Source organism: Microcebus murinus, chromosome 5 (genome assembly GCF_040939455.1).
Source record: "Microcebus murinus isolate Inina chromosome 5, M.murinus_Inina_mat1.0, whole genome shotgun sequence".
Lineage (NCBI taxonomy): Eukaryota > Metazoa > Chordata > Mammalia > Primates > Cheirogaleidae > Microcebus > Microcebus murinus.
The window spans coordinates 55,344,838-55,357,114 of record NC_134108.1 but is presented as its reverse complement, the minus strand read 5'-3'; the positions used below and the strand labels follow the sequence as shown (position 1 = coordinate 55,357,114).

At 29.3% G+C, this 12,277-nt stretch overlaps 1 protein-coding gene across 3 annotated transcripts in view; it reads left to right on the top strand.

Annotated features, from left to right (window-relative positions):
- The window catches only part of GRIK2 (glutamate ionotropic receptor kainate type subunit 2), a 616,372-nt gene extending 604,416 nt beyond the window's left edge, over window positions 1-11,956 (top strand). The window contains exons 16-17 of one of the 3 annotated variants that reach the window (XM_076003095.1): window positions 8,337-8,459; window positions 11,205-11,292. In XM_076003095.1, coding sequence (XP_075859210.1) covers window positions 8,337-8,456 — 120 coding nt within the window. In that variant the 3' untranslated portion in view covers window positions 8,457-8,459; window positions 11,205-11,292. Of the gene's footprint in view, window positions 1-6,742; window positions 6,830-8,336; window positions 8,460-11,204 lie in introns of all 3 variants that reach the window. The other 2 variants (XM_076003096.1, XM_020287070.2) reach the window with 2 other exon arrangements.
- Window positions 11,957-12,277: the final 321 nt, after the last annotated feature.

The window sequence follows — 12,277 nt, the reverse complement described above, 5'->3', positions numbered from 1 at the left end:
AGTTAATGCAAAAATAGTCCAAAAATTATAGAAAGAATTTGAGTTTTCTTTTTGGAATCTTAAATCATTCATATGTAATTATTTTCTCTAAGTTATAGCTCAGTATTAAAATAAAACAAATCAATTAATCTCTTGACAATATGTGGTATTCTATTGTTCTTATCTCTGTGTGTCTTGTTCATCTGATTTACCTAGCTGTGTCTCTATTCCAATTTTTTTTACAAGCATTATGTTTAGAAAAAAAGTGTAAGAATTTAATTCTATAATATAACCTGCTTCATTATTATTAATAAGAAGTTTAGTTGAATTTCTTAGATATCAACCAGATCTATGTACTTATTCCATGTACCTATATGGCCTTCTAAAATCAGGAAAATGAAATTAATACAGCTTTTTGAAAATAGAAACGGATAAAGCATTAACATTACTCTAGAAAGAAACAACTGAGTTGGTATTACGTGAGCACTATAGTCACACTCCCTTATGCTTTCACACACTGTTTCCACATAGCCTCCAAAATGAAATCCAAATTCCGTAGCCTAGCAGATGAGACCCTTCAGGACCTGTACCTGTTCACTGTTGTGGTTTTATTTTTTGCTTCTCTCCAATTTGCATCTTTACTATAGCCACACTAAATAACTTGCAGTTTCCCAAGATCATACTCTTCCTTTTGACTGGAGCCAACCTTGTCCATTTTTCTACCTTGCACACTCTCACCAGTATTTTAGATTAGATATTTAAGATGAGGCATCAACTTGTCTAGAAAGCTTTCACTAATCAGTAGATATAATGGCTTTGCACACAGGATATAGCTTATTTCTACAAGGCAGACATAGGTTGTTATTTCCTATTACAATGAAAAAAAATATTTGACCATATATCTTACTTTTTTACTTAGCTGATTTTAGGTACTATCATCATCTAAAAATATTTCTTCACTTTTGACAAAGTCAAGAAGGTATTTGGCTCATTTCAAACCATTTTCAGCATTAAACCTAGATACTATACTTTGTAAACCCCTATGCATATTTCTATTATCTCTTATCGTACTATTTGATTCATATGTGTTGGTTTCTGTGTGTTGGTGCATTTCTCCTATCAGATTCTTCATTGTTTGTATCTATAGGGCCTCAAACAGTGCTTGGCACCATAATATTTATCTATCTACTAATTAAATTTATAATAAAGTTGATTCTAGTAACCTATTTTTAACAGTCTATCTAAAGAAAAAAGCATATTTTTCTATATAATTTAAAATGGTAAATAATTATGGATTTATTGAAAGTGACTCATTTTATTGTTGTGATAAATTAAGTTCTTAGACTCAATTCTTTTTCATTTATCTTGACAAAAAGATTTCTTGGTTTGGTCTGTATGGCTGTTTAACACCTTAACTAGTTTATTAAAATAAGATATAAGATATTCCTAGATTTTATCAAGATATTCATGAGTACATACAGAAATTCAGTTTACTTTCATTTATCATACTTGTGTCTTTAGCCTAGATTTCTTAAATTTCAAAAGTAAAGTCAACACTTATGAAATTACTTATTTACTCAGTAAATGTTTATTGAAAACTAAATCTGCAATTAATTGCATTTTGCATATTAAAGGTAAGCAAGAATGTTTGGGTCACAATTCCAACCCATTTTGCTTTATCTCATGTCTCTTCTCTCTACCCTTTTTCATTCTTCTTCCTTTAGTCCATGGTATTCAAGTATTTTTTGAAAGTACAAATGAACTGTTCTATCTTTATGTAAATTGTCTGTCAGATACAACAAAAACAGAGTTTAGTTGAATTATGAACTTTATGAATAAATTTATGAGTAACATTTTTCCATATCAAGTCTTACCTCTAAGAATGATGATGATGAAATTATAGTAATAAATACTCGAAGTTAAAGGTAGAAATATAATGTTTTTATAGCACTTATATTATAAAATATTAATGAAAACAAATAGCTCTTCAGGACTATAGCCTTTGTGATATTTCCAAGTTATTTTATAATTAAGAATAGTATAGAAATATATCATTCCTGAATGAGGAAAATAAATAGAAAATAAAACTGAAACATGTGGACCTTAAAAAATTTAAAACTGTAAATTGCATTCCTTTCAGATAACCACAAGATGGTGTATCATAATTTTTATAAAATGGCTTTGTGATATAAATATTAATTCATCAAGGATACATAATTTTTATTTAATCAGAATTTTGAAATAAAATTTCAAGATGTTTTTCTTGTCTGAATATATATGAAAAAGTAACTAATCAATATGTGTACTTTAGAATTAATTTCCTTTTTGACTTACTTTTGTTATATTTTAATTATATTGCTACTTAATGTTCACTGAGTAAGCAATGCAAGAAACTGTTATATATTTGAAACAATCATCTTTGCATTTTAAGTGTATTTGTTTAAAAGATCTTTTTTCTCTAAGACTTACTTATAGCTGAAACAAATTGCTTAATATCAATAATCTTTTTTTCTCTGGTAATATTAATGATAATACATTGGCTTTGTAAGCATGAATTACAAGGCATTGCAAAAATGTATAAAACTATTTTATTACATAATTATGATTTGTTAATTTGTGTTTGAAATTACTCATTTTAAAAATATTTCAATATGTCATCTTTTAAAAGATATACATAATTCTGCCTTCTTTTGATTTTCAGCAAGAATAACAACATAACATATAGGTTGATCTGTTTTTGTCTGACTTGTATATAGAAATATTTTCTTTCCCATGTAATTTAAGATGGATTTGCCTATACAAATTGTTTTTATTGAATGGCTTGAACATAAATTATTAAGTTTCATGACATGAAAAAAAAAACCCTTAAGATAAAACCAAACATATTCCTTTTTTTATTACTCAGTGTAAACTATAGTAAATATGTCTCAGAATTAAAAAATACAAATTATTGCTAAGATACTGAGTTTGTGAGATAAGTGTCCCATCTTGAACATGTATTTTTTTGTTCTATCTTCACTCTAAAATGGTTGAATTATATTTCAGGAAATGTGTTGTGTTATTGTTGTTCAGAACATATTCTAGTCGACGTATTTTTTTTTCTATTATGGAACTCTGGTGAATCTTATCCACGATAATCTCTAATTAATGGTATTTTTCCAGTCATTGATAGTTTAAAAAAATCTTTTCGAGGGCACCTAGAATTTACTTCAGCGTATAGTTGAATAACAAGTTTAGAAAATGGCTATAAATCAGAGAATTAGAAGCACAAATAAGTGAAATATTGGGGAATGATAAGTAAATTAGAGCAGTTTAGTTTAAACCTACAAAAATAGGGATGCTAGGTAAAGATTATTTATAAGGAAAATACTTTTCAAAGCTGGCTGAATCAGTATTTCATGGAAACAGAAGAATGAAAACAGGTGTCCACAGATCCCTGTATACAAATTGCTTTCAAAATGTTGAAGAATTAGTTCGAATAGGAGAAATGCTTTTTTAAAAGAATCTACTTTTTGGATAAGGTAAATGAATTCAAGCAGTATTATAAATTCTCAGTAAAGATTGCATTCGATACTGGTTTGCTCATTAATGCCTGTTTACACATCACAAAATATGTATACTTTCACTAATTACAATTGATGTAAGAATTTTAACTGAATTTACCTTTTCAGAAGTTAAAGGTTCTAAGTAAATATTCAATGTTAAAAATACAGCTGTAAAGCATCGTCTTGAGAAATTAAAAGTTGCAAATAAACTTTGGAGAAATTGTCCATTTTGTATTGTTCTTAAATCACTGCCTTTTTCTGAGAGTGGAATATCTCTCAAATTCCATTAAAAATCTATATAAGGACTAACTGGATGGCTTTTTAAATGTCTTTATGTTTAAATATAAAATACTGTACTTCGAAATGAGGTGCCAATCTTCATTTTACTCACTAATCTACTTCTAAATCAGCTAAAGGATATTCAAGTAATTTGTCTATGATAACCCATGTTCTTTTTATGCCCATGAGTGGAGTTTTGAAATTAAGATTGTAGTTTGACAGACAACATCTTAGTACCGTATTTTTATAAATGACTTAAGAGTTTTCAAAGTGTAATATCTCATCTGTATACAAAACTACGCTAAAAGCCTTGCAAATACTATTAATATTATTCGTATTGTGAAGATGGTGATAAGGATATCAAGGGTTTCTCAAGGGCAAAGATGCCTAGTCTAATGCTGTTTAAAGTATACCATGTTGTACAAAATGGGAGTAGAATATTTAACTATCTTTCTTTCTCCTTAAAGTTGCACTAAGAAAAATATGTGGATTAGGAGTCTGAATTAGATAAACAGATTGTGTGATTTGATCATAAGCAATCTAATTATTTCACTTTCTTACATAGTAACTTTTGGAATTAAGAAGACTTGCAAACATAGCTATTTTGTTTAGCCTTAGATAAAATTACTTAGCTTTTCTATACTCCTTTTAAAATAAATAAATGAAAAATGAATAAATAAATAAAAACATAAGCTTATCAATAGTTAAGGAAAGTGCTTTAAGAATTAAGATAGTTAATACACATAGTTGGGTTTTCTTGCACAAAACTGGCATACGGTAAGCAGCTGTTTTTATAATATCATTAGCATTATGTTAATAAAGCTGATACATTTTAACTTCTGGATTTTAGGAAAAGAGAGCTTTCCTGGAATTAAGCATCAGTAATTTGGATGTTATACTTTTCTTAAAAAATTTCATCATTATGACTATCAGCAAAAATGTGATGATTAATATTACTTTTTCTTAAAATGCATTTGACAGCGTGTTGACTAAAGTGGTGTTGAGGCTTGTCAGACCTTATTTATTGATTTTTCTAGTTTAAAGAGAAGAAGTGTACAAATGTATAACTATGCTCTATTTTTCTCTGTCTCATTGTATTTGCAAAATGCAATATGAAGATATTGAGTAACTATTTCTGTAAGAGTAAACCTTTCTGAGAATATTTTAACCTTTGGTTATGTTTGTCAGTGTAAAATAATCCAGACTAACACATGGCTAAAGGATGCTTTGTCATTTAATTCGCAAAAAGAGATTTGTATTTTCCCCCTCTTTTTTTTCTGTCTGATTTATAATTTAGAATTCAAAAAATTAGCATTTAGTAAGATTGGAGTCCAGATAAAACGTTCAGCCTGTGAATGAAATCATTATTAATGAGGCAGGTTAATATGATATAGCATTCATAGAATGAAAGTCAAGAAAATAGGGTTCCTGTCTCAGCTCTGATATGACTTATTCTCATTACCATAGATATATAACTTGACTTTTTAGGTTTTAGTCTTTCTAGCTGTAAAATTAAGTGATTAATCAAAAGGATCACTAACAAGCCTACACATAAAGTCTTCTAGCTGCGTAGCTTATGTAAATAATATAACTTTTTCAAAAAGATAGCTGTTCTAAAACTGAATATCAAGATCAAAGTTGCTATATATTTTTTAACATGAGTGATTTAACCAGTCATTTTTCATCTCTCATTGCTTCACTGTTACATTCATTTAGCCTTAGGTCAATTCATACTTCTGATGCATAGCAATAGCTGTTTGATATCTTTAAAAGGCTGCCAATTAAAAATAGTATAAATCAAAAGAAAAAAATGTAATTGATCACATTAAATGATATTTACTTTTCTTATTTAATACAATATTATGTAAAATATTATATATCACACCTCATACATATTAATCCATTTTATTTATTATTTAGTTTACTTATTATCTAATATAGGATAATTTTCTATAGTTGATCACAGTGACTGTTTTGATTTGTCTCCACTACATATAAAGCACAATTCTTGGGCAAATGGCATACTGGAGTCAGAAACTAATTAGAAAATGTCTGAGAATGGATTACATATCCACAATTAGCTAACAAATAACTTAAATGACAAACAAAATCAACTTGGTTGATATATCAGAACAATGTGGTGTAATACCTGATAGAAGCAGCTCAAAGGTATTTTGGTAGGGCTCTAAATAGAAATTATATGCAAAAATGATTAGAAATTACTCTGAGTGAATAATCATATTGGAATACCATTAGTTAATTTTATACTATTAAAGAATAGAACAGCAAGATACATAAAATAGTTTCCTCTGTAAAAATAAGTACTAAATGCAGATTTGAAAGTAACATATAATATTTTATTACTTTCTGTTCTGGTGATAAATAAATACATATAGTCAACAGGAGAATGATGAGTTTCAAAGTTTAAAAAAATCAAACTGGTTATTTTTTTCAGTTATTTTTTTTAAATTCATTGCTAAATATAATGGTTTTTAACTTAAAAATGAAGTTTAAATATGTCAGTGCTCAATGTGGAGCATGGTTACAACTTTCTAATATTAAAAAAAAAAATCTGTGCTTCTCCAAATGCTGTAATATCATGTTATTCTATAAATATATCTGTAAATCAGAAAGTTAAGCTATTAAAAATAAATTATGCTGCAACATAACTATATCCTTAACAACATTTATCTGTGGACTATTTATGTGTTTTATTATTATACTCAAAATACAAAATAGAGCTTTAACAACAACAAAAAATCAAGGTAAATATGACCAAGTTCATGTATTTAGGATTTCCAGACCTTCATTGTTTAAAGAATTAGAGATGTGTAAATACAAGATGCCTCATTAAATATAATGAATTTTATAAAGAGTTTACAAATTTAAATGTAATTATACATGCTAACAGCTCAAAAGATTTAAATTTTCATTTTCAGGAATCTTCTATTTGGTTAGTGCCACCATACCATCCAGACACTGTTTAGTAAACTTTTGAAACTTACTAAAAGAGGTTTTTAATAATGGTTAGTATCCTTGTGACTTTCTTTTTTTCTTTTTGTAGTCTGTTATATTAATGTGGAGAAGCATTTTTATTGTTGTTTTCACTCCAAGGAACTTATTTTATTTAATGACACAATGCATGGGTTTCCACTACTGAGGAAAAGTGATTTCAAAAGCAAGATAGTTGTCCTTCTCTTTTGTTCTTCCTTCCTCCAGACCTCCATCTCTTCTTTCCTCCTTTTCTTTTTTCACATCTTTCTTTTATTTTCTTCTTCCTTTTTATTATAACCTGGGAAATGCTTGTTAAGTACACTTGAGTTGTTAGAAGACTTATTTCATAGTCCAATAAAAGACTTTAAATAAATTTCAGTCATTATGTGAAGTATAAAGGAAAATTTTCTCTATTGCAAGATAACAAGCAAGAACTTTATTTAAAAGTCAGACATAGTAACTTTTTGACAGTGCACAGCCCAGAGAAATGACTGGATTTCACAAAACTTTGTACAGTTTCAAGTTTAGATACTTGCATAGATCAAGATGTGGACCTTCTAAAGCTCTAACAAGAAAAGAATATGTGTTTGCCCTAGTACCACAAGCGAAATTACTTTATAATATCATTAAATATCCTTTAATTTGCCATGTTAATTCTAAAATCTTGCTCAAATCTAAAGGTTTTCAAAGTTTTATAATGCGTTAGAATTATTCTATAAGTGAGAAGAGACCCTATTATCTGACAGTGACTTTATTAGTAACCTAAAATAAAACTATTTTTCAGGTAAACTTGCTTTCATAGGTCAAAAAAGGAGCTGACAAAATTTAGTTTATTCAGGGAGAAATTACTAAAAAAGGGAATTTTGTCATTATGTAATCAAGACCATTGATTTATGAAAGGTTACTTAACTAAAATTTGTTACTTTCTAATGGCTTTGTAAATGACATAAAACTTAAAATGGCAGTGGAGGATTACACTTTCACAATTTTGAGATAGTTTCTAAATTTGTGAATATAATTAACTTCAGATACTTCTGGCCTTTGGAGGGTTTTTAAAACTACATTTTATTTTACTCAGCGTTATATATTTAATATTATATAAAATTACTTAATAATAGTTTTATATGTCCTTATTTATAGTCTGAAGTAAGTATAGGGTACTAAATACAGAGTTTACCCCTTAACTTACAAAACATAAAATTGAATCATTCATAGTTGACTGTGTATGTATGTTTGTAAGATTTCTTTTCCTAAGGAAATCAGTTGCTTAGATTACTCTCTTAGTATAGATAAAATATTAATCAATAATTATCTTCTATCTGTTTTGAAACTAATATAATCAAAATGCCCAAGAATTTAGATTGCCAAGAAGAGGATGTTATAAATTATTTAACATTTGGGATATTTATGGATTTTAAAGCAGACTTATTTAAAAATTTTAACGTTTTTCACATCCTATAACATTTTTAAGTGTCAACAGGATCAAGCTTTGACCATGTTATATTATCTAATCAATTCTTCTGTTAAATGTTTCAACAGAGAGCCAAGACTAAGTTACCTCAAGACTATGTATTCCTCCCTATTTCGGAGTCAGATTTTTCCATTTCTACAGTGTTGTCATCATCATCATCTTCATCATCATTCTCATCATGTTCTTAATAGGTACATCTAATAGTAGGTATTAAGCAACAAGAAACATTGTGTCCATATGCTGGCTGTCAGCTGCCACATAAATCCTTTAATAGAAATATAATTCATGAATTTCAGAACTCTATAATTTAACACAGAATAAATGGCAATGACTCTGTAGTTAATGGGGAATTCATGAGCAGCATTTAATCATCATCCATTACAAATGCTAATAAAGTAGTATTTTTATTAATTTAATGTTTTTAAACAAATGCTAAAGTTTTGCCTGATTTAATTGGATAACTTGTAGCAATACAAATTTCTAAGTTTTTACATCTGAAAATCTCTTTTTAGTAATTGAAGCATAAAACTTTTTAAGTGAGAATTAAAATATTAGGATTATATGTAGCTATTGTTAATTCAGTCAACGCTTAAAGAGCTCCTACATAGAAGCAGTACCATGAGCATCTGATCTCTGTTCTTCACAATTCTGTGAAAGTCATACCTAGAAGACCAGAGGCCAGACAGAAAAACAGGATAATGAGTGCAAAATACTGAGAGGATAAAATAAAGTCAAGTAAAAATAATGTGCCTGATAAATTAGAAAAATCTTCCTAATTAAGTTAAAATTTGTCATGTCCTGATGTAAAGGATAAAGTTGGGTTGATGTGAAGAATGAAAGAATTCAGCAGAGTACCAGAGCAAGGAGAGGCAAAGCAGAAAAGTCATGGTGGTCCAAGTAATAATAGATGTGTAGAGAAAATGGAGGGCAGGGCAGAGGGAAAGATAAAAGTAGGAAGAGGGGGAGAGGCCTGAATCAAAGAAATCATGATGGAAAAAATAGCAGACTTGGATTTGACCTGTTTCCAAGAAAAGAAAATGCCATTAATAATTGATGTTTTTAAAATTGATAATCTTATTATCCTGGTAATTGTGAGCCTTTGGGGAGAACAGGGTAGACCTAGAGTTAGAAAGACTACTACAGAAAGGTTGTAAAGAACCCATTAAAGAGAATAGAATGAGGATAGAGCTACATATGGACAGGAATGTAGTAGAACCATGTCAAATTCCCCGCTGAGTATCAGAATATCCTGCTGAGTCACAGGTATGAGCTGCAGAGTCAGTTATCCTCTCTGAATCAGCTTCTCTGACATATAGATACCTCATTAATTCAAAGTATTATTTTTAGTGTCACAAAAGATCTACCATGACAAAGTTTCAGGCATATTTGTAATATAGGATTAACATTTGAAATAAAACTGTCAAAAAAAAAAGATTTGTCATACAAAATATTTTCTCAAATTTATTTTTAAATTGACATATAAAATTACATGTATTTTTCATAAACAACAATGTTTTGAAGCATATAAACATTATGGAAATGGTTAAATCTAGCTAATTAACAAATGCTATACCTCACAGAGTTATCTTTTTTGTAGTGAATATTAACATTCACTCTCAGTAATTATTAAGAATACAATATATCATCATTAACTAGAATCACCATGCTGTAGAATAGATCTCTTGAACATTTTCTTCCTATCCAACTACAAATATGTATCCAAAAAAAGTAAGACACTTATATGATATTATTTTATCCTGTATTCTCTTGCAATTAGCCTGAGTTGATAATCAATAAAGGAACTAAAACACAAATAAGTTTTCACATGCATATATGATTAGGTTTATTTCATTATGTTTTCATATCACTTTACAGAATTGTGTAAATTTTTTATACTTGTCCACATTTTTTGTCTATAGTTTTGCTTCTTGCATAGAAATAGCCTAAGAATCAGTCCTCTGAGTTTCAACTACAACATGCAGTTGGTTCATGAATCTGATTTATATGGAACTAACACACATGTGTCTCAATCAGGCTGGGAGAGAGGCTAAGAAAATTTTATTTCATTTATATGATTCTGTAATCTGAATTTTGAGAAGCTGTGATAATGAGCCTGTGCTATACAAAATTTCTTGCAAATCTATTTCCAATGACATGGGAATTAAGAAAAAATATTTATATGGTCATTATTTTCCTCTTGGAATAAATTACTTATCAACTCTCAGTTATCAAGCTAATGTCAAAAAAGTTAACATTTGTTCATAGATGTTTAGCATGCTATAATTTGTCATTTCATGATTAAGTCATATTTGTTTCTAATCACCATCAGTGTTTTATAAGCATAATCACAAAAATGATATAATGAAATAGCAGAAGTTGTCTTCCATATTTTTATGTCTTGCCGTGTGAGTGCTATTTTTGTTTTGAGATGTACAATGGAGAATCAATGTTTAAAGAAAGTTTGTATATGTCATGTTGTAATCTGCAAAGTAGTACATTTCTTCCTTTTTTAAATTTCAATAATGGATTTCTGGTATAGACTTGTATATGTTTATATTTTCATGTTAAAGTAGGTTTCTATCCCATGGTAATTAATTTTACATAATGTCATCATAAAATTTTATTCAATATATACTTGTAATATATACATTACCAGTTGGCTATTACATTACTACTAATGTAATATATACATTACATACATTTCAGTATCAAGTGGAGATTTTCTTTAAACTAGCCCACTTTACAAAATATTTTAGTTATCATGTGCTATGTATTAAAATGTATAGCAATTTGTTATAATCTTTATAATGAATGAAATTTTTAAACCTTCAAGGATGCTATTTTGACAAGTCTGTTGAGTGTGATTTTAATATTGATTCTGTATAGTTGCAGTTGATCTGTTTGGTAATATTCAATTTTTCTGTGTTATTCTGCAGAGGTCCTTCTGTAGTGCCATGGTAGAAGAACTGAGGATGTCCCTGAAGTGCCAGCGTCGATTAAAACATAAGCCACAGGCCCCAGTTATTGTGAAAACAGAAGAAGTTATCAACATGCACACATTTAACGACAGAAGGTTGCCAGGTAAAGAAACCATGGCATAAAGCTGGGAGGCCAAGCACCCAAGCACAAACTGTCGTCTTTTTTCCAAACAATTTAGCGAGAATGTTTCCTGTGGAAATATGCAACCTGTGCAAAATAAAATGAGTTACCTCATGCCGCTGTGTCTATGAACTAGAGACTCTTGTGATCTAAGCAGTTTCAATGATCAGACTTGATTTACAAGCATCATGGATCAACTAAATTACACGGGGTTACACTGTTTATCATGGGTTCCTCCCTTCTTCTGAGAGAATGTTACATGCGCATTTTGTGGCTGGTTTCAAATGCAGTCCAGTGAGAAATTACAGGTTCCTTTTGAAGCCCAACTGTTGCCAGGAGATGGAATATCAATGCTCAACAGGGTAACCAGTAAAAAAGTCATTAAGAATAAAAATACTTGGAATCAGCAAAAACTGTAGCATTACAAGAAACAGTACAGTCTTCTGAACACCCAGATAATAGAGGTGATGATGTTACTAGCCCCCAACTACTCAGTATAATTGTCGTCTGAATAGACAATATGTGTTTATAGAATGTGAAAAAATGTAATGCAAAACAAATCTGAATTCCATGGCAATTGGAATATAAAGCAGATCTTCATCCGTTATTTTCTTTCTTTTCTTTTCTTTATTTGACAGTCTGTGTCACTGATTGAGATAGAAATGTCAATTACCAAGGCAATAATGTTTTTCTTAAATTCACTAAGGCAGGAGATTGAACATGCAACTCTACCAGATCCCTACTTATTCCTCCAACACCCTTTCTCTATTCCCATGTCACAAATAAAAAAAGCAAGAGTTGGTTCAGTGATTCTGAGTTACAAGGATATTTTGCAATCTTTGTCTTAAGTTGTGAAAGAGGGCTGAGTATTGATAGTCATGAGGAAGACTGAAGCTTTCATTCTAACATT